The sequence below is a fragment of the Aedes albopictus genome, chromosome 3 (assembly GCF_035046485.1).
Source record: "Aedes albopictus strain Foshan chromosome 3, AalbF5, whole genome shotgun sequence".
NCBI classification, from domain to species: Eukaryota; Metazoa; Arthropoda; class Insecta; order Diptera; family Culicidae; genus Aedes; species Aedes albopictus.
Window position 1 is genome coordinate 444656006 of NC_085138.1, and position 23712 is coordinate 444679717.

Here is a 23712-nt window from a genome sequence, read left to right on the forward strand (position 1 = left end):
AATAATTTCAAGGCAAATAAGGATAATTCCAGTGAGAAAATTATTGCTGCCCGTGCAGAGCGATCTTATTTAGAGAATGATTCTAAAAGTTTCCGTCATCTCATCATTGAACCTGTGTAAGTTGTGATAATAGGACACAGGGGGTCCAAAATATATGGGGGTCCAAATTATATTGGTTACCCTAATTGTGCCACAAGAAACCTTACCCAACTTCATCTTGCTGTAAAAGCTTGTGAAACGTCAAACGCAATAATGTTTACATTGAACAAGCTGTGTGGTTGCGCCAACAGATTCTTCTTCACAGCTTCTAGCTGAAAGAGTGTTCTTTAAACGGCTACGAAGCGCTGCTGTTTTGTGTTTTGGCAACATTACAAAACATACTGTATGAAAGCAGCTGTTGTAGTGGCTGGGACTCTTACTCGATTTGCACATCTTCCGGCAAATCTTCCGGCATTGAATTAAAGTGCAATAAAAGCAACCCAAATAATTTCACAGCACATACATGGATAGCTGTAAAGAATTTGTGTAGTAGCTGTATATCCCGCTTAAAGTTTGTTTTGACAATAATGTTTATATCCGACAAGCCGTGTTGGTAAACCAACAGTTTCTTTATTACAGCTTCTAGCCGTAATGAAATCGCATAACGGCCTTTAAAGCGCTGCTGGTTTGGGGATTTGTCAGTATAACGAATTGTACTGTATAGAAGCAGCTGTTTTGTTAGTGGGGACTCCTATTCGATATGTTCAAGTTTTCACATCTTCCGGGAAATCTCCCGGAGTTGGAATAGAGTGGAGTAAAGGCAGCCCCAGTGACAAGCAATGGATTTCTGAAAACCGAGTTTGGTAGCTGCATGGTGCTTGTTTTGCAGTCGTGTATTAGCTTATGCTTTATATTTGACTAGACACAGTGCTGAGATCCGGCCGATTCAGTTGAATCGGAATGGCCATGGTGTCCTTCCGGACACGACAATGGCACAGCCGGTAGGTAAGCTCCCATAGGAAGGTTTTGAGGAAGAGCATTTTCTGTGTTGCCGATGTGCAGAAGCAGCTGAAACGAGGAAACCGTAGTCCGGTGCAAGGGGGTTCTTGTGTGGGTTTCGGTTTTCTTTGCTGGAAGAGCACTGATTGATGACGTGGCCGCTGCGCTGTTGTGTTTTTGGAACGAGGAGCAGCCCAACCCAGGGGCAAGAGTTGGCGTTTGCATAGTTTGGACTTTGGATGAGCAAATGTAGGGAGAAAATGAAAGAGTCGCGTCGTTGTGTTGTGATGTGAGTTGCAGCTGCGTTGAATGTCTTCATATGCAGGGGCGGATTGTAGATGTTTCAATTGCGAAGGAGAGGAGATGGTCCATTTCTGCTGGTTGAGATGTGTTTTTGCAGTTTTTTTGTTATTCGCTCTGCTGAAATAAATACAATTTCTGCATCCCACTCGGAAATTTCAACTAGATGTCTAACAAATATCTACTAGGCAAAATAAAATGTCTAGTAGACATTTAAGCAGATATTTAATACAAGTCACTTAGAAATCTAGAAATATTGACATGACAAAGAGGTACGTTTAGTTAAAGGGGCGTGAGGCACCCTTTTAGATTTGGTAAATATGCGGATATCAGAAGTGACTGAAATTACATAAAATATTTTATTATCGTAATAAATGATAGAATCAATGAAACAAAAAAATTCAACATAGTATACTACAATGAGAACAGGTAAAGTATTTACATGACAAAGTATGGTACTATGAAAAGCGAATTCCCCCGAGAGGGTAAGCCGAAACAAATAGCGAATTCCCCCGAGAGGGTAAGCTAGGCAAATTCCCCCGAGAGGGTAGCCAAAAAAAAAAAAAAGAAAGCGAATTCCCCCGAGAGGGTAAGCTGAGGCGAATTCCCCCGAGAGGGTAAGCCGAAACAAATAGCGAATTCCCCCGAGAGGGTAAGCTAGGCAAATTCCCCCGAGAGGGTAGCCAAACAAAGAAAGCGAATTCCCCCTAAAGGGTAAGCTAGGCAAATTCCCCCGAGAGGGTAGCAAAAAAAAGAAAGCGAATTCCCCCGAGAGGGTAAGCTGAGGCGAATTCCCCCGAGAGGGTAAGCCGAAACAAAAAGCGAATTCCCCCGAGAGGGTAAGCTAGGCAAATTCCCCTGAGAGGGTAGCCAAAAAAAAAAGAAAGCGAATTCCCCCGAGAGGGTAAGCTAGGCAAATTCCCCCGAGAGGGTAGCCAAAAAAAGAAAGCGAATTCCCCCGAGAGGGTAAGCTGAGGCGAATTCCCCCGAGAGGGTAAGCCGAAACAAAAAGCGAATTCCCCCGAGAGGGTAAGCTAGGCAAATTCCCCCGAGAGGGTAGCCAAATTAGAAAGCGAATTCCCCGAGAGAGTAAGCTGAGGCAAATTCCCCCGAGAGGGTAAGCCGAAACAAATAGCGAATTCCCCCGAGAGGGTAAGCTAGGCAGATTCCCCCGAGAGGGTAAGCCGAAACAAAAAGCGAATTCCCCCGAGAGGGTAAGCTGAGGCAAATTCCCCCGAGAGGGTAGGCCGAAACATATAGCGAATTCCCCCGAGAGGGTAAACTAGGCAAATTCCCCCGAGAGGGTCGCCAAATTAGAAAGCGAATTCCCCCGGGAGGGTAAGCTGAGACGAATTCCCCCGAGAGGGTAAGTCGAAACAAAAAGCGGATTCCCCCGAGAGGGTAAGCTTGGCAACTCCCCCGAGAGGGTAGCCAAATTAGAAAGCGAATTCCCCCGAGAGGGTAAGCTGAGGCAAATTCCCCCGAGAGGGTAGGCCGAAACATATAGCGAATTCCCCCGAGAGGGTAAACTAGGCAAATTCCCCCGAGAGGGTCGCCAAATTAGAAAGCGAATTCCCCCGGGAGGGTAAGCTGAGACGAATTCCCCCGAGAGGGTAAGTCGAAACAAAAAGCGGATTCCCCCGAGAGGGTAAGCTTGGCAACTCCCCCGAGAGGGTAGCCAAATTAGAAAGCGAATTCCCCCGAGAGGGTAAGCTGAGGCAAATTCCCCCGAGAGGGTAAGCCGAAACAAATAGCGAATTCCCCCGAGAGGGTAAGCTAGGCAAATTCCCCCGAGAGGGTAGCCAAAAAAAAAAAAAAAGAAAGCGAATTCCCCCGAGAGGGTAAGCTGAGGCGAATTCCCCCGAGAGGGTAAGCCGAAACAAATAGCGAATTCCCCCGAGAGGGTAAGCTAGGCAAATTCCCCCGAGAGGGTAGCCAAACAAAGAAAGCGAATTCCCCCGAGAGGGTAAGCTAGGCAAATTCCCCCGAGAGGGTAGCAAAAAAAAGAAAGCGAATTCCCCCGAGAGGGTAAGCTGAGGCGAATTCCCCCGAGAGGGTAAGCCGAAACAAAAAGCGAATTCCCCCGAGAGGGTAAGCTAGGCAAATTCCCCCGAGAGGGTAGCCAAAAAAAAAAGAAAGCGAATTCCCCCGAGAGGGTAAGCTAGGCAAATTCCCCCGAGAGGGTAGCCAAAAAAAGAAAGCGAATTCCCCCGAGAGGGTAAGCTGAGGCGAATTCCCCCGAGAGGGTAAGCCGAAACAAAAAGCGAATTCCCCCGAGAGGGTAAGCTAGGCAAATTCCCCCGAAAGGGTAGCCAAATTAGAAAGCGAATTCCCCGAGAGAGTAAGCTGAGGCAAATTCCCCCGAGAGGGTAAGCCGAAACAAATAGCGAATTCCCCCGAGAGGGTAAGCTAGGCAGATTCCCCCGAGAGGGTAAGCCGAAACAAAAAGCGAATTCCCCCGAGAGGGTAAGCTGAGGCAAATTCCCCCGAGAGGGTAGGCCGAAACATATAGCGAATTCCCCCGAGAGGGTAAACTAGGCAAATTCCCCCGAGAGGGTCGCCAAATTAGAAAGCGAATTCCCCCGGGAGGGTAAGCTGAGACGAATTCCCCCGAGAGGGTAAGTCGAAACAAAAAGCGGATTCCCCCGAGAGGGTAAGCTTGGCAACTCCCCCGAGAGGGTAGCCAAATTAGAAAGCGAATTCCCCCGAGAGGGTAAGCTGAGGCAAATTCCCCCGAGAGGGTAAGCCGAAACAAAAAGCGAATTCCCCCGAGAGGGTAAGCTAGGAAAATTCCCCCGAGAGGGTAGCCAAAAAAAAAGAAAGCGAATTCCCCCGAGAGGGTAAGCTGAGGCGAATTCCCCCGAGAGGGTAAGCCGAAACAAAAAGCGAATTCCCCCGAGAGGGTAAGCTAGGCAAATTCCCCCGAGAGGGTAGCCAAATTAGAAAGCGAATTCCCCCGAGAGAGTAAGCTGAGGCAAATTGATAGATGATGATGAAGATGATGATGATGATGATGATGATGATGATGATGATGATGATGATGATGATGATGATGATGATGATGATGATGATGATGATGATGATGATGATGATGATGATGATGATGATGATGATGATGATGATGATGATGATGATGATGATGATGATGATGATGATGATGATGATGATGATGATGATGATGATGATGATGATGATGATGATGATGATGATGATGATGATGATGATGATGATGATGATGATGATGATGATGATGATGATGATGATGATGATGATGATGATGATGATGATGATGATGATGATGATGATGATGATGATGATGATGATGATGATGATGATGATGATGATGATGATGATGATGATGATGATGATGATGATGATGATGATGATGATGATGATGATGATGATGATGATGATGATGATGATGATGATGATGATGATGATGATGATGATGATGATGATGATGATGATGATGATGATGATGATGATGATGATGATGATGATGATGATGATGATGATGATGATGATGATGATGATGATGATGATGATGATGATGATGATGATGATGATGATGATGATGATGATGATGATGATGATGATGATGATGATGATGATGATGATGATGATGATGATGATGATGATGATGATGATGATGATGATGATGATGATGATGATGATGATGATGATGATGATGATGATGATGATGATGATGATGATGATGATGATGATGATGATGATGATGATGATGATGATGATGATGATGATGATGATGATGATGATGATGATGATGATGATGATGATGATGATGATGATGATGATGATGATGATGATGATGATGATGATGATGATGATGATGATGATGATGATGATGATGATGATGATGATGATGATGATGATGATGATGATGATGATGATGATGATGATGATGATGATGATGATGATGATGATGATGATGATGATGATGATGATGATGATGATGATGATGATGATGATGATGATGATGATGATGATGATGATGATGATGATGATGATGATGATGATGATGATGATGATGATGATGATGATGATGATGATGATGATGATGATGATGATGATGATGATGATGATGATGATGATGATGATGATGATGATGATGATGATGATGATGATGATGATGATGATGATGATGATGATGATGATGATGATGATGATGATGATGATGATGATGATGATGATGATGATGATGATGATGATGATGATGATGATGATGATGATGATGATGATGATGATGATGATGATGATGATGATGATGATGATGATGATGATGATGATGATGATGATGATGATGATGATGATGATGATGATGATGATGATGATGATGATGATGATGATGATGATGATGATGATGATGATGATGATGATGATGATGATGATGATGATGATGATGATGATGATGATGATGATGATGATGATGATGATGATGATGATGATGATGATGATGATGATGATGATGATGATGATGATGATGATGATGATGATGATGATGATGATGATGATGATGATGATGATGATGATGATGATGATGATGATGATGATGATGATGATGATGATGATGATGATGATGATGATGATGATGATGATGATGATGATGATGATGATGATGATGATGATGATGATGATGATGATGATGATGATGATGATGATGATGATGATGATGATGATGATGATGATGATGATGATGATGATGATGATGATGATGATGATGATGATGATGATGATGATGATGATGATGATGATGATGATGATGATGATGATGATGATGATGATGATGATGATGATGATGATGATGATGATGATGATGATGATGATGATGATGATGATGATGATGATGATGATGATGATGATGATGATGATGATGATGATGATGATGATGATGATGATGATGATGATGATGATGATGATGATGATGATGATGATGATGATGATGATGATGATGATGATGATGATGATGATGATGATGATGATGATGATGATGATGATGATGATGATGATGATGATGATGATGATGATGATGATGATGATGATGATGATGATGATGATGATGATGATGATGATGATGATGATGATGATGATGATGATGATGATGATGATGATGATGATGATGATGATGATGATGATGATGATGATGATGATGATGATGATGATGATGATGATGATGATGATGATGATGATGATGATGATGATGATGATGATGATGATGATGATGATGATGATGATGATGATGATGATGATGATGATGATGATGATGATGATGATGATGATGATGATGATGATGATGATGATGATGATGATGATGATGATGATGATGATGATGATGATGATGATGATGATGATGATGATGATGATGATGATGATGATGATGATGATGATGATGATGATGATGATGATGATGATGATGATGATGATGATGATGATGATGATGATGATGATGATGATGATGATGATGATGATGATGATGATGATGATGATGATGATGATGATGATGATGATGATGATGATGATGATGATGATGATGATGATGATGATGATGATGATGATGATGATGATGATGATGATGATGATGATGATGATGATGATGATGATGATGATGATGATGATGATGATGATGATGATGATGATGATGATGATGATGATGATGATGATGATGATGATGATGATGATGATGATGATGATGATGATGATGATGATGATGATGATGATGATGATGATGATGATGATGATGATGATGATGATGATGATGATGATGATGATGATGATGATGATGATGATGATGATGATGATGATGATGATGATGATGATGATGATGATGATGATGATGATGATGATGATGATGATGATGATGATGATGATGATGATGATGATGATGATGATGATGATGATGATGATGATGATGATGATGATGATGATGATGATGATGATGATGATGATGATGATGATGATGATGATGATGATGATGATGATGATGATGATGATGATGATGATGATGATGATGATGATGATGATGATGATGATGATGATGATGATGATGATGATGATGATGATGATGATGATGATGATGATGATGATGATGATGATGATGATGATGATGATGATGATGATGATGATGATGATGATGATGATGATGATGATGATGATGATGATGATGATGATGATGATGATGATGATGATGATGATGATGATGATGATGATGATGATGATGATGATGATGATGATGATGATGATGATGATGATGATGATGATGATGATGATGATGATGATGATGATGATGATGATGATGATGATGATGATGATGATGATGATGATGATGATGATGATGATGATGATGATGATGATGATGATGATGATGATGATGATGATGATGATGATGATGATGATGATGATGATGATGATGATGATGATGATGATGATGATGATGATGATGATGATGATGATGATGATGATGATGATGATGATGATGATGATGATGATGATGATGATGATGATGATGATGATGATGATGATGATGATGATGATGATGATGATGATGATGATGATGATGATGATGATGCATAAAAAAAATTTACTTTTTCAACAACAGAGTAGGACAGGGGGAGAATGTAGGGATTGAGAGGCATACTGATAAAGTGAGCAATAGGGCATATAGTAGTAGCATCGGTGATGCGCCGCTGGATAAACAAATAAACGGAATAAACAATCAACGTGAAACGAAACGTCAGTCTTGTAAAGTATTTTGAACGAGTAGGTTGGATTATCGCAGGGCGCATCGCTAGTGCTGAGATCCGGCCGATTCAGTTGAATCGGAATGGCCATGGTGTCCTTCCGGACACGACAAGTGGGGACTCCTATTCGATATGTTCAAGTTTTCACATCTTCCGGGAAATCTCCCGGAGTTGGAATAGAGTGGAGTAAAGGCAGCCCCAGTGACAAGCAATGGATTTCTGAAAACCGAGTTTGGTAGCTGCATGGTGCTTGTTTTGCAGTCGTGTATTAGCTTATGCTTTATATTTGACTAGCTTTCCCTTTATTCAGCGTTGACTGCTTTTACACAACAGAAAGCAAATGACTGAAGCTCATAGCGCTGAAAATGTTAGTTGGGAAAATAGGGTAGGTTTCCTTCGGGATCTAAAAAATGGTCAAAAATGCTGTTTTTCCGGTTGTTTTTTGTCAATAACTCAGAAACAAGTAGAGATATCGCAAATCTAAGCACATTTTTGGCCCTTTAGGGTCCTAAAATTACTAGTTTTAGTAGAATAGCTTAGTTTTTCGTCGACAAAAATTTCATGTTTTTTTTGTCCCATACCATTTTTGACAATTTTAGGCCCCTTGAGGGACCACTTAGCCTTGAGATATGCACTTCAAATTTTGACACGATCATTTCTTAACTAAATCGATCATTTTCTACTAACGAACTTATAACTTATAAACAAAATGAATGATATTTACTGCATAGACATTGAACCACACATATTTGTTGAAATTTACATACTAAAACTTAACGTAAAGTTGCCTCATTGTTTGAAGTGTGGTGAAATATGTTAACTTTACATAACATTTTTATATACAAAAATCGTTAAATACGTTAAGTTAAAGACATCAAACGTAAATTTAATTAATTATCTTTGAAATGAGCCAAAAAGAATTAAAATTGAACTATAGATGACGAAGATATCACCAAATCACTTTTCCATGTTTTACGAAAGTGACCCCAAACTTTTAACTGATAGGGTAGGCCGGGGCAAGATGGGTCACCTAAGGATGGATCACCGTAACTTTGTAAATACAAATCGTATTGGTTTGTATTCGTCCGCTACTCTTTAATACACTAGTTAGCTATGCTGAAAGTCGATAAAAAGTTCATTAAATACAAAATATGATGTTAAGCAAGCAGTTTAAAAAGTGATCGATTTTGCGCCGTGAAAAAAGTGCGGGGCAAGATGGGTCACCTTTTAAGTAATTCAAATTTTCGCAACGAAAAACGTCAAAGGATAAGATTTGTTTCGCATTCATATATGCTCCATATCAATACTGAGTAAACAAGAGCTACTAGTAAACATTTTATGCAATTCAGTATCATAATTTACATTTTATGTAACTCATTTTGGTATCATAATGGCCATTTTTTCCGAACTGACTCATTATGCAACTGAAATGAGTTGCATAATAAAAAATAGTTGTATAATGTTCATAATGCAACTCATTTGAGTTGCATTATGAACATTATGCAACTCAAATGGGTTGCATTATGAATAAAATCATTGCATACAATTTTGTATGGAACTCGTTGCAAAACTCGATTTTTTCAGCACTCTTCGTATTTATCCAACTCGGCAAGCCTCGTTGGATAAATGTACGACTCGTGCTGAAAAAATCAACTTTTTGCATCTCGTTACATAAATAACTATTATAAATTTATTTGGAACTAGCTGTCCCGGCAAACGTTGTCTTGCCCGGCTATGGTGGTTTGACATCTGTAGAGCTCATAACGTCACCGCACTCTAGATTGATTTCATTTCGATCGTGTTGATTTCCTTCCCAGCTCATGAAAAATCAAAATTTTTCAATTTTGTTACTTTTATAGCTGATTTTCGTAACTTTTTGTACATATAAACACAGCCACCACGAATACGAACCGAACCGTGCAAGAGTCATTCTGATCGGTTCACCCGTTCGTGAGTTTTGTTGCCTCAAAGGAACTTCAAACTCATTTTTATATATATAGATATAAAAACACTTTACGATTTGAGTGGTCCTTAGGCAACTTGAAAATCGATTCACTAAAAAAATATCATAATTTTATGTTATAATTTTGAGCGTTCATTCCGCTAACAACTCAACAATAATGTTGTTATTATAGAAAAAATATAAAACGATTGTAAAATATGTTTACAGCCGAAAAAATAAAAATTCAAATGTGTAATCTCTTGGTTCCTATTACCACTCATGCATCCATTCACCGCTCATAATGGATCCATTCACCGCTCACTGGATTATTTTTTCATGGAATCACAGAAACTATTCATTTATAAAAACAAAATAACAGAGGCGACGCGTGGTCTAATGGGGGACCTGTTCAACATTGGGAATAAATTCGAAATTGGTATTCGACACACTTCTGGAAGAGAACTGGTATTTATGCAGTATTGAGAATTACAAAATTTGTACATATTTAATATGTATTCCAAAACTGAAAGTGGTGCACTTTCTGAATAATCACCAAATCTCAGATTTGTTGATGCCAAAATAAATTCGTGTCCGTTCGATCACCAACGTCAATCGTTTGAGCTTTTCATGGTACATACAGTCGGAAGAAAACTTTCGCCAAACAACAAAATATAGGAATTAATCCGTCACATGGCCATTATGTTGCTGTGCTTGAATGTCCGTTTGACATAATTGACGAAACATACAATCATCAAACTAAGTTAAAAATAAGAAAGATTCTGAGAAGAGTCTTGACGGATCTAATCCTTATGATCATCTGGGTTTATTTGGTTAAATTTTAAAGCCATTCAAAATTAGTTTTTCAGTTTGAAAATAAGAAACTGTGGTGCCATTAGTAAACTTACGCGTACAAATCCATCCAATTTGAAACCTTACGAAACTATTACGGCACCGATTTATTCCATTCTTTTTGCTCACATCCAAAAAATACAAATATAAGAAACAAACAAACAGTGCTTCAATCTTTTGTTCTGAGTAGGATGAAACGGTAGCATAGTTCGTCGGTGGCATAATGCTTAATGAGGGAACCAATACCCTATTACAGTTGAAAATAAACTGATCCAGCTATAGTTTTCTTGCCAAATATGATGTGCGCAGTCGCGAAACAGAATATAATTAAATGTATGTTGTCCAATCAATACAAACTAGATCGGCTAGGACATGTTTAATAAGAACTGCATTTATGTAGGTTACACAATGATCGCCAAATGAAGGCACAATCAGCTTCGTAGTAGGCACTTCCCCAGGATATATGTAAGACGGGTATACAGATAGCATGGTCGTGTGCGTGGCCGACGGCTGGTGAATTTTGCCGTTTTTCGGTGAATTTTCTGAGCTTCTTATTCTTTTTCTGTTCTTTCGGTTCACGATTGGAATTTGTTATGGAAACTTTTTGCACCATAAAACAGAAAATTTCTTCAAATGTGCAAATAAATTAGGAAATTGTAAGGCAATTACTAGCAAGCATCCCTATGATGCGATCTGGTAGCAAATATCGATGGTATTTGCTACTTTTCTGTGATGTTTCGACACTTTCAGAAAACTCACCAACAGCTGGTCGGGTTTGCCATAAGAAATTTCGGCTCAACTTCGGGTCTCTTCGGGTAAATTTTTTTCGTTGCTAACGAAAAAATTCTCACGCATACGTGAACGTTCGTGTACAATTTCCCCCCCTGCACTACGGTGTGGTGTGCTCGGTGGGTGGCTGGGCGACTGTTTTCTAGTAGTGGGATGGATGGTACGGTTATCCCTCGATTTTGTGTTCCAACAGGGATGCATAATGTATTAAAATCTTGTAAAAATGTTTATTTTTTTGAGTTTCTGTGTTAATATAAAATTTAATCCACATAATTTAGGTTTAATTAAAATTGCAGGCTGGTAGAGTAAAATGATTCTAGATTATTTTCTTTCAAATCGAATACCTGTGCAATGAACAGGTTGAACACGCCGACGAGACGCCTCTGCAAAATAACTTTTATTTACCAATGTATTGATAATTCATGACGTTCAGTTCATCCTGTTTTGTCAAAAAGGAATCTTTAACGGGTTTTACCTGTTGGATATTGTTTCCGCTGTTTACCCTGAACAGTTCCCATGTTGTCCTGCAGCGCAGTGTGAGAAATATTTTTTGAGAACGTGATTTCAGGTACACCCATATAAAAACTTGATGAAATGAAAGTTTTTTTTATTGTGGCAGCATGTTACATTCACTTTTGTTACGATACTTTACTAACATTTGATCATTTTTGTATGATTGACCAAAAATGAGCGGTGAATGGCGACCTCACGGTATCTTTTGAATGCTCCAAAAATACGTTCAAAATTGAAGGTGACCCATCTTGCCCCGCGGCCGTTTACATGGAGATTATATGGAATGTATCGCATAAGAAAAATGGCTAAAAACTATTTTATTTTTTATTTCCAATGAGAGTGATGATTTTTTCAATCAATGCCCTAAACTTTTGTATACTCATGCTGGTTATCTAACAAAATTATTAACATAATCAAAACATGAGTAATGCGCCCGAAAATGGCACTGACCCATCTTGCCCCGCCCCACCCTACATCATATTGAGGGGTGACTCCAAACTTTTGGTCGATGGCATGAAGAGTTAATTTACTTAATAACTTTTTTTTCTAGATTTTTTAGCTAAGTTCTGTGAAAAGCAGTTGAAAGCTAATAGAAAATGGGTCATATTACCGCTCTCATCTTAAAATTTGGTCGACCCAATTTCCAGCGACACTATCGTAAGTTTTTATTCATTTTTCAGAAAATTTGGCAACTTTGAGTTAAGTCTACATGCAAAATTTTTTGAAAAAGTTTCTTTTAACCCTTTATAAGGCCGAGACAACTAGAAGAGTTGTCAACGCATACTATTATGGAAATGATTATATACATGATTACATGTACAAAACAATTTTTGTTTGGAAGAAACTCTCAAAAATCTAGGTGGCAATGCAATATAGTTGCCACTGCCCGTTTACCCCAAAAAGGAGCTATTGAGGTGGCAATATAGTTGCCACTGCCCGTTTAGGGTACTTTTCTTCTTTTGACTTCGACAAAAAGCCGGAAAAGAGATTTCAGAGTGGATTAGGGCTTAACCCATAATATAAACTGTGTAGTTCAGCTCATGTCAACCCATAATATGATTATTTCTTAAAATATTTACCAAATCTATAATTTTACAATAAGTTTGAGCTAATTTTCTTCACGCGGTCAAATTTAGCTATTTTTGAGACTACAAATGGCTCCCAAATTGTTGTTAAGGCTTTTTTTAGTACCAAAAAAATACCAGGCGTTGTTAATAATCCCAATTTTGCGTAAACCAACAAAGAAAGTTCGAAATAAATTGTTATAAAACAGAAAAAAAATACAAACAGTAGGTGGCAATATAGTTGCCACTGCCTTATAAAGGGTTAAATCATGTTTAAAGTTTCTTTGACTTATTATCTTTTGAATGAGACCTAGGGTTTTGAAATCGGACGCAAATTGGTGAAGATATGAGCCTAAAAAAATGACGTTTTTGAGCGGGTGACCACAAGATTTTGCCTCCCCCCTCCCAATATTTGACGATTTTCGATGTTCCCATACAAAAAATCAGAAAAACCAGGCGCGCCCTCTTTGCTCTGGCTACGTCTATGTTTATGAGGAGTTCTCGTATTATAAATCATAGGTACTACCGAAGTTTTTTGGAGCAGATAACTTTTAATAGGTAAAATGTTTCATCTTTTCTTCATTCACAATTTTCAATATTACACCGAGTGATTAGAATTTATACAACAATTGATTTACGATTCCAATAATATGTTCATTATACTAGGTATAATTGCATTGGGGGCTTCCATTGAGATTTATCCAATAAATTCGCTTCTAATAGTCTCAAGCGTGGAATGAAACTTTTCTAGCTTTGAAGATTAGAAATTTTCTACCTTCAGCGCGACATCTTAGCAAGTTAACAATATATAAAAAAATAAACGAGTATAATATTTTGAACAGTACAAAAATGAAGGAAGGAATAGTTTTAGCAAATTAAGCACACTCTGTTCTAAAGGTCCACTTTTTCAATGGATAAGTCTCTCAAATCGCTTCGTACGCTTCCTCGCAATAGTCGACGCTGGTTTTCATCTCCTGGACGAACTCATCGACGTGGCTTTTGCGTTTGCTGCGCCGTCGTTCCTCCCGGGATTCGTCCTTCTCGCGGCTGGACTTCTTCGATTTTTTGTGCTTGCTGCTACGCTCCTTGTCCTTGTCTTTACTCTGAAATGGTGTCGAAAAGAGCATATTTAGTTATATATAGCGCATTTAGTTCACCACTGGACTATCGCACTAGTTTTCACGAGTGCGAAAACGCTAATAAAAGTGCGCGATTGCATCAAATCAACTCGGTGTCTTCAGAGCACTTGTTCTCCATAGATTGAAGAAATAGTGCGCCGAAGACATCAACCTGATTTGATGCAATCGCGCACTTTTATTTATGTTTTCGCACTTATAATGTCGCAGTTCGCAGTCCAGTAGTGAACTAAATGCGGTATACATTTAGCATCATCCGTTTGCTCAAATCATACCTTCTTCCCACTGCTGCTAGTACTTTTGGAGCAGGTGACCGATACGTTGGAACCGACATCTTCGCCACCTTCCGGCGATCGCCGCTCCTTGGTATCGAGTGACCAGCTTTCGCTATCGTTCAGGGACCCAGCATCGGCATTCGTTGCGTCCACCCGTTCAATCTCCAGTTCAATGCTGGACAGAGAGAACGCTCGATCCACAACGACGGGGTTGGGCGAAGGAGTTTGCTGCTGCCGGAGAGGGTTTGCCCTACGGGGTGAATCCGAAGAATTCCTGGACTTGGCGATTGCAGATTCATCCGGTTGATCCGCCCCATCAGCAACAATCTCGTCATCGAAGCGTGAAACCAACGGATTGTGGTGGTTCTCATCCTCACTATCAGATTCATGCATTTGATTGGGTTCTTGCGTCGTTGTTGGACCATCCAAAGGACCATCGTCTAGGAAAGATTTGTCCAAAATGCCTCCATCCGGGCAGAATTCATCCACATTGCTGATTTTACCACCAGGAGATCCCAATCCACCCCCAGTGGCCACAAATCCACTGCTGCTTCCCTCCGCCGGAATCGATCCCATGGTGGCACTTTTCGGAATCCGAAGAGCTTCGACACTTTGAGAATTTTTAACCGGAGATGCATTGGCCTTGTTTCCACCGATTGGCGAGGAAAGCTTGGCAGTGTTGACGGTGGAGGTCGACGCGACCGCCAGGTGACTGTTTTTGTCCGGAACGATTATCGGGTGTCCTCCGCCCAGGATGATGCTCTTAGTCGGCCGGGGCATTTGCTCCAGCGGGGTGGACGGAGCTGAGGCCGGATGGGACTTCTTGCGATTGATCAGCTGCTCCAGAAAGTTGGTGTAGTCGGATTCGTCGGATTTCTGTGCAAAAGTAGGAAAGAAAATATGAAATATGTAATTTGAAGACAGTTAATGTTAATGGATCAGGAAAACCAATGAACCCCCCTACAGTTCACAGTTCATGCTTACCAGAAACTCGCTTATCTCCAACCGGCAAATGTCCGCGTCTTGTTCATTTTTCTTAAGCGATGCCTCGAGGGCACTTTTCTGAAGGTACAGGAACGGAATGCCGAAGAACTTATGTAGCAACCGGAGTCCAAATCCGTTCCTCATTGAACTGTCGCCGTACACAATTTCTGCGGTTCGATTCCGACTGGCATCCTCGATGAAACCCTGAATCTGATCTTTGCTGATGACCCGGTGGTGACCCATGTCGCAATGGTTCCCCAGTAGAAGCACCGGAATCTCGCCCGGTACTTTTGGCAATTCTCGACACACGTAATCGAACGTCCACGCCTTAGTAATGTCCATTATCATGATGACACAATGAGTTCCTTTGTAAACATCAAGGAACTCCGCGTCCAGCACCGGAACGTCCTCCTTAGCCTGAGCATCCGTGTTCAATTTCAGACCTCCGGATTTCTGTTTGGATTTTCCTCGGTCAACCACATCCCAAACTTCGACCTTGACAATGTCGTCCGTTGCCTTGAAGGACCACTGAATCGAGGCCACCTGGATCTGGTCTGTCGGATTGTACTGCTCAAGGAATGCTTTGCCCTGAAGTCGTTCCAGGAGGCACGATTTCCCCACATTGCGATCGCCTTTGATAATCACTTTCACTGGAAATAAAAACGAACCGATCACAATCAAACAACCCAGAATGAATGAACAGTTATTTCCAAAGTTTAGTGACCCCCAACCAACAGTGCCAACCTCCGACAATAGAGAAACAGAATACTCACTGTTGTACTGCACTCCTCGGGAGAACTTCTTTTTCAGCGAATCCGACATCTGCTGCCCGACGGATCCCGGCACGGCAGCACCGCCTCCACCGGCAGGCCCATCGCCCTTCGTGGCCAACTTTTTGAACACATTAAACATCCTGCTGCTAGGTTTTCGATCGAATCGATGACGACGTAGCAGCAGCAGCAGCTGGTCTGTGTGGTGACCTCAATGCAAAGGAAAATTTTCTCTTCTCAACTCGAACCGTACAACTACTGGTGGAGCCATTCTATTTACATTTCTCCACTGATAAGGGACACACTAAGCACACCGATTCGCTCCGGGAACAATGATCTTATCGCCGTTTCTTCGTGACTACAAGATTATCAGATTCCGATGTGAAACAGATGGAGAAATACAGGAGATTGCAACGAACCGAATGCACTTTGCAGATTTCATTCATAAACTTTTACGCACACCAATCAACACGCGCTTTGACAGAAAGCAACGTCAGCAAAACAATACTGTCCGAGGGGTCTGCAGATGGTGTTTCTGTCCGTGTTCGTTCAGTCATTTAGGCCATCTCCATCCAACGTTTTTTTTTTTTGTAGTTTTTATTAAATGTGTATTTTATACCGCATTTAGTTCGCCACTGGACTGCGCACCGAGTCTTCATAAGTGCGAAAACGTAAAAAAACTGCGCGATTGCATCAAATCAAATTGATGTCTTCGGCGAGGTCTTCGGCGCACTAATTCTTCAATGTATGCTGAATAAGTGCTCAGAAGACACCAAGTCGATTGGATGCAACCGCGCACTTTTATTTGCGTTTTCGCACACTTGAAAACTAATAGAATAGCCTTGATCTGTCTATCTGCAGACATGCAAGGACATGTCCTTCTGTCTGTCTATCTGTCTATCTGTCCTTCTGTCTGTAATGCTTGCATGCAAGTTGGTAAAAAGTGCAAACAAGTGCTTGGTACTGAGATGATGACCAAGGGTAGAGGGTTGTGGTAGAGGGTAGTGTAGAGGGTAGGGTCGAGGGTTAGAGTAAAGGGTTATGCTAGAGGGTAAGGGTAGAGGGTATGGAAAAGGGTTAGGGTAGGATGCAGGGTGTTTGGAACAGAAGGTCGAAGGACAAAAAGTCGAAGGACAAAAGGTCGAATGGACAAAAGGTCGAATGGGACAAAAGGTCGAATTATAGACACTATACATTCCATAGACTCGCGGAGACGAAGACAACTGTAGCCAAACGAACTGTCAGTTCGTGTAGCCAAACGAGCATGACGTCACGATTTCAATAGCGAGAATGGATTGCGTGACGTCATATTCGCTCGGTACACTCTAAATTGACGATAAATCACACTAAAATTATATTGCTCAACCATGTCTCCGCGAGTCTATGGAATCTATAGTGTCTATAGGTCGAATGGGACAAAAGGTCGAATGGGACAAAAGGTCGAATGGATAAAGGGTTGAATAGGACGCAATCAGTGAAGTACTAGATTGAAAGTAGTGAGCTGGATTTTTGTATGGTGAGATAATCAATTCTCCATTTCTGCAATGAAATGGTGCAAACAGCGTGGGTTATATGATTTCTTGCCTAATTTGATGCTGGTTGAGCAAAAGTTTAGATAACTGTGTTGTTGTATTATTTATTTCTTGCATCTTCAACAACACAGTAACCCAAACTTTTGCTCAAACAGCATCAAATTAGGCAAGAAATCATATAAACCGCGCTGTTTGCACCATTTCATTGCAGAAATGGAGAATTGATCATCTCACCATACAAAAATCCAGCTCACTACTTTCAATCTAGTACTTCACTGATTGCCTCCTATTGACAAAAGGTCGAATGGACAATAGGTCGAGTGGAACAAAAGGTCGAATGGGACAAAAGGTCGAATGGGACAAAAGGTCGAATGAGACAAAAGGTCGAATGGGACAATAGGTCGAATGGGACAAAAGGTCGAATGGGACAAAAGGTCGAATGGACAAAAGGTCGAATGAACAAAAGGTCGAATGGACAAAAGGTTGAATGAACAAAAGGTCGAATGGGACAAAAGGTCGAATGGACAAAAGGTCGAATGGACAAAAGGTCGAATGGATAAAGGTTTGAATTGACAAAAGGTCGAATGGGACAAAAGGTCGAATGGACAAAATGTCGAATGGGACAAAAGGTCGAATGGGACAAAAGGTCGAATGGACAAAATGTCGAATGGGACAAAAGGTCGAATGGGACAAAAGGTCGAATGGGACAAAAGGTCGAATGGGACAAAAGGTCGAATGGGGCAAAAGGTCGAATGGAACAAAAGGTCGAATGGGACAAAAGGTCGAATGGGACAAAACGTCGAATGGGACAAAAGGTCGAATGGGACAAAAGGTCGAATGGGACAAAAGGTCGAATGGGGCAAAAGGTCGAATGGGGCAAAAGGTCGAATGGGACAAAAGGTCGAGATGAGAGATGAGATGAGAGATGAGCAGAGACGAGATGAGAGATAAGATGAGATGACATGAGAGATGAGCAAAGAGACGAGATGAGAGACGAGAGATGAGATGAGAGATGAAATGAGAGATGAGATGAGAGATGAGATGAGAGATGAGATGAGATGAGAGATGAGATGAGAGATGAGATGAGAGATGAGACGAGAGATGAGATGAGAGATGAGATGAGAGATGAGATGAGAAATGAGATGAGAGATTAGATGAGAGATGGAGAGATGAGATTAGAGAGAGAGATTAGAGATTAGATGAGAGATATGATGAGTTATGAGATGAGAGATGATATGAGAGATAACATAAGAGATGAAATGAGAGGTGAGGTTAAAGATGCGATGACAGATGACATAAGGGATGAGCCGAGAGACGAGATGCGAGATGAGAGATGCAAGACGGACAACGGCTGCAAAACGGTGAGTCGATAAGGAGAGCATCCAATATAGCTCTGGTCCTCACAAGTTCCTACCTCATGCTTCCACGGGTCAAGCGATGACAAAGACCGCCAGCTAAGAGTTGTGTGCTTAGCTGGTAGTGCAGCCTGGGCACTGTTGTCCTTCTGACTTCAGCTAGATTGAGGAGGTACGATCCGAGTGTCTGTTCACCAAGGAGGTGCGGCTCAAACAGCGACTGTTCTGGCATCCAGCGGCTGAGTAAGAAACGCTGCACCACGCCCAGCTAGATCCAAGGTGGTAGCCCCATCAGCGTGGTCGTCCCAGTGTTGGTTGGGACGTTGAACAGAACTGGCACGATGGCCCTCCGGCGAGACAGGAGTGTTGGCGTAGGCCCAATAAGCCACCCGTAAAAATCCCCATTGCGAATAACATAGGAGAAAATACGACTCGATACAATCGGCAAAGACCCACGCGACGAAATAAGGACTACGATTGGAAACTTGGAACATGGAATTGCAAGTCACTAGGTTTCGCAGGATGTGACAGGATAATTTACGACGAACTACATCCCCGCAACTTCGACATCGTGGCGTTGCAGGAACTTTGTTGGACTGGACAGAAAGTGTGGAAAAGCGGGCATCGAGCGGCTACCTTCTACCAAAGCTGTGGCACCACCAATGAACTGGGAACAGGATTTATAGTGTTGGGCAAGATGCGACAACGTGTGATCGGGTGGCAGCCGATCAACGCAAGGATGTGCATGTTGAGAATTAAGGGCCGTTTCTTCAACTACAACATCATCAACATCCACTGCCCACACGAAGGGAGACCCGATGACGAGAAAGAAGCGTTCTACGCGCAGTTAGAGCAAACATACGATGGTTGCTCGCCGCGTGACGTGAAAATTGTTGTCGGCGACATGAACGCGCAGGTAGGAAGGGAGGAAATGTACAGACCGGTAATCGGGCGAAACAGCCTGCACGCCGTATCGAATGATAACGGCCAGCGATGCGTAAACTTTGCAGCCTCCCGTGGTATGGTAGTCCGAAGCACCTTCTTCCCCCGCAAAGATATCCACAAAGCCACCTGGAGATCACCCGACCATCAAACAGAAAACCAAATCGACCACGTTCTAATCGACGGTAAATTCTTCTCAGATATAACCAACGTCCGCACATACCGCAGTGCGAATATAGATTCGGATCACTACTTAGTCGCTGTATGCATGCGCTCAAAACTTTCGACAGTTATCACCACGCGTCGAAGTCGAACGCCGCGGCTCAACATCGAGCAACTTCGTAACGTAGAAGTGGCTCAAGACTACGCGCAGCAGTTAGCAGTGGCCCTACCAACGGAAGAGCAGCTTGGCGCAGCTACACTTGAAGATGGCTGGAGGGACATCCGATCCGCCATAGGTAGTACCTCGGCTGCAGCTCTAGGCTTCGCGACTCCGAATCACAGAAACGACTGGTACGACGGCGAATGTGAACAGTTGAAAAACGAGAAGAATGCAGCATGGGCGAGAATGCTGCAACACCGTACGAGAGCGAATGAGGCACGTTACAAACAGGCGCGGAACAGGCAGAACTCAGTCTTCCGGATGAAGAAGCGCCAGCAGGAAGAACGAGATCGCGAAGCGATGGAAGAGCTGTACCGCGCTAAGGACACACGAAAGTTCTACGAGAAGCTGAACCGCTCGCGCAGAGGCTTTGTGCCACAAGCCGACATGTGCCGAGATAATCACGGGAATATTCTCACGAGCGAGCGTGAGGTGGTCGAGAGGTGGCGGCAGCATTACGATGAGCACCTCAATGGCGACGTTGCAAGTACCGAAGGTGGCGTGGTAACAGATCTAGGAGTATGTGCACAGGACGAAAGACTTCCGGCCCCTGACCTTCAAGAGATTGAGGAGGAGGTTGGCCGGTTGAAAAACAACAAAGCCGCTGGAGCAGATCAACTACCAAGCGAGCTTCTAAAATACGGTGGAGAAGCACTGGTGAGAGCACTACACTGGGTCATTACCAAGATTTGGGAGGAGGAAGTATTACCGGAGGAATGGATGGAAGGTATCGTGTGTCCCATCTACAAAAAGGGCGACAAGTTGGATTGCGGGAACTACCGCGCGATCACACTACTGAGCGCTGCCTACAAGATACTCTCTCAAATTTTATGCCGCCGTCTATCACCGATTGCAAGAGAGTTCGTGGGGCAATATCAGGCTGGATTTATGGGTGAACGCGCTACAACGGACCAGATGTTCGCCATCCGCCAGGTGTTGCAGAAATGCCGCGAATACAACGTGCCCACACATCACTTGTTCATCGATTTCAAATCGGCGTATGATACAATCGATCGAGAACAGCTATGGCAGATTATGCACGAATACGGATTCCCGGATAAACTGATACGGTTGATCAAGGCGACGATGGATCGAGTGATGTGCGTAGTTCGAGTATCAGGGACACTCTCGAGTCCCTTCGAATCTCGCAGAGGGTTACGGCAAGGTGATGGTCTTTCGTGCTTGCTGTTCAACATTGCTTTGGAGGGTGTAATAAGAAGAGCGGGGATAAACACGAGTGGGACAATTTTCACGAAGTCCGTTCAGCTGCTTGGTTTCGCCGATGATATTGATATTATTGCTCGTAAATTTGAGACGATGGCGGAAACGTACATCCGACTAAAGAGTGAAGCCAGGCGAATCGGATTAGTCATTAATCACCGCGCCCGCCACCCCGAATTCATATCGACGGTGATGAAATCGAGGCGGTTGAAGAATTCGTGTACTTGGGCTCACTGGTGACCGCCGACAACGACACCAGCAGAGAAATTCAGAGGCGCATTGTGGCAGGAAATCGTTCTTACTTTGGACTCCGCAGAACTCTACGATCGAATAAAGTTCGCCGTAACACGAAGTTAACCATCTACAAAACGCTGATTAGACCGGCCGTCCTCTATGGGCACGAAACATGGACCCTACGTGCAGAGGACCAACGCGCCCTTGGAGTTTTCGAACGGAAGGTGTTGCGTACCATCTACGGCGGAGTGCAGATGGAAGACGGGACTTGGAGAAGGCGAATGAACCACGAACTGCATCAGCTGCTGGGAGAACCAACCATCGTCCATACCGCGAAAATCGGGAGGCTACGGTGGGCGGGTCACATCATCAGGATGTCGGTTAGCAACCCGACTAAAATGGTTCTCGAGAGTCATCCGACCGGAACAAGAAGACGTGGAGCGCAGCGAGCTAGGTGGGTCGACCAAGTGGAGGACGATCTGCGGACCCTACGCAGAGTGCGGAACTGGAGACAAACAGCCATGGACCGAGTGGGATGGAGACGGCTACTATGTACAGCAGAGGCCACCCCGGCCTTAGCCTGACCGGTAAGGTAAGTAAGATGCAAGATGAAATGAGAGATGAGATGAGATCAGAGATAAGATCTGGTTTAGGAAATATTCCATACAAAAAAATGTTAAAATATATATTCATTGCGAGTGCTATGAAGTTATATTTCACTCTAGCCAGGAAAAACTATGTCGGAATGAAAATTAATCGCTGTTCACAGCTGGCGGGACACATGCGGCGAAGCCGCATATAGAGGATTGAGGAAACAAGGCGGCAGCAGGACGCCGAAGTTTCTGATATCCGACGCGCCGTATTTGCGTCGATTCGGTTCAAGGCAAACCACAAAGCCAAGATTTTGCTCGGTATAATGCAAACAGAGATGTTATCCTTATATTTAGTCCGACGAGCGTTAGCGAGTTCGGACAGCAAGCGATTTCTTGGTCTATTGCACACATAGTTTATACCGTCTCTTCAGTCTTTTTTTTATCACAGTGTTAATTTAGATTTATTTATTTTAAAAATTTGTATATTGTTTCATATATTGCCATCATCCGTTCCGTGAATCCATCAATTTACCACGCAGTTCGACGGATGGGATCAGTCGTAGATAGTCTTATCCAAAAAAGCATATAAAACACCAATTCGAAAAGTAGGCTCAATTCCAAAGGGAGCAGTATGTAAAAAATGAACAGAATTCAAGGTAATATTCTTGAAACAAAAAAAATGGATGAAAAGTAAAAAACAAACTGCTGACGGGCGCCGTGGCGCCTACAAACAAACTAGTTGTTAATAGTCATCTACAGTATGAGAAACGTTGGATTTACAGTTCGTGATTATGCGGGGCACTTTGACGATAAAGCACGATAAAGTACCTAAATGCAAGTAAAAGAATGTCGAAACGTTTTACACCAAAAAAAACAAGGAAATTTTAGCGCCTATACATTGTTGAGATACTTTTTCTTTTAATTCATAACAGTAATGTTGATAATAAACAAAATTGAAACAGTATAGAGTGAAATTTGTGCGTCCCGTTGACCTGTTTGTTTACGGTTTGAGGATGTCGCTATGACGACGCCGCCGTCAGTCCATTGTTTTAGCTTTGACATTAGCTTCGCATGAGATAACTTTGCAACTCTCAAGCA

The 23712-nt window shown here is 42.1% G+C and overlaps 1 protein-coding gene across 1 annotated transcript; it reads right to left on the reverse strand.

Annotated features, from left to right (window-relative positions):
• Positions 1 to 13720: 13720 nt before the first annotated feature.
• On the reverse strand, positions 13721 to 16832 carry LOC134292126 (rab-like protein 6). The gene is made up of 4 exons (XM_062860892.1): positions 16359 to 16832; positions 15586 to 16235; positions 14602 to 15477; positions 13721 to 14293 (listed from the first exon to the last, which is right to left on the reverse strand). The coding sequence occupies exons 1-4, from the start codon at positions 16495 to 16497 to the stop codon at positions 14114 to 14116; spliced, it is 1845 nt and encodes a 614-aa protein (XP_062716876.1). The 5' UTR covers positions 16498 to 16832; the 3' UTR covers positions 13721 to 14113.
• Positions 16833 to 23712: the final 6880 nt, after the last annotated feature.

What these genes read in the sequence shown, in the direction of transcription:
- LOC134292126 (XM_062860892.1), bottom strand. Translation starts at nt 16,497, where the DNA reads ATGTTTAATGTGTTCAAAAAGTTGGCCACGAAGGGCGATGGGCCTGCC. An exon ending in CCGAGGAGTGCAGTACAACA is followed by an intron (nt 16,236 to 16,358) that starts GTGAGTATTCTG and finishes TTTTATTTCCAG; the next exon opens with TGAAAGTGATTATCAAAGGC. An exon ending in CTAGCAGCAGTGGGAAGAAG is followed by an intron (nt 14,294 to 14,601) that starts GTATGATTTGAG and finishes ACACCATTTCAG; the next exon opens with AGTAAAGACAAGGACAAGGA.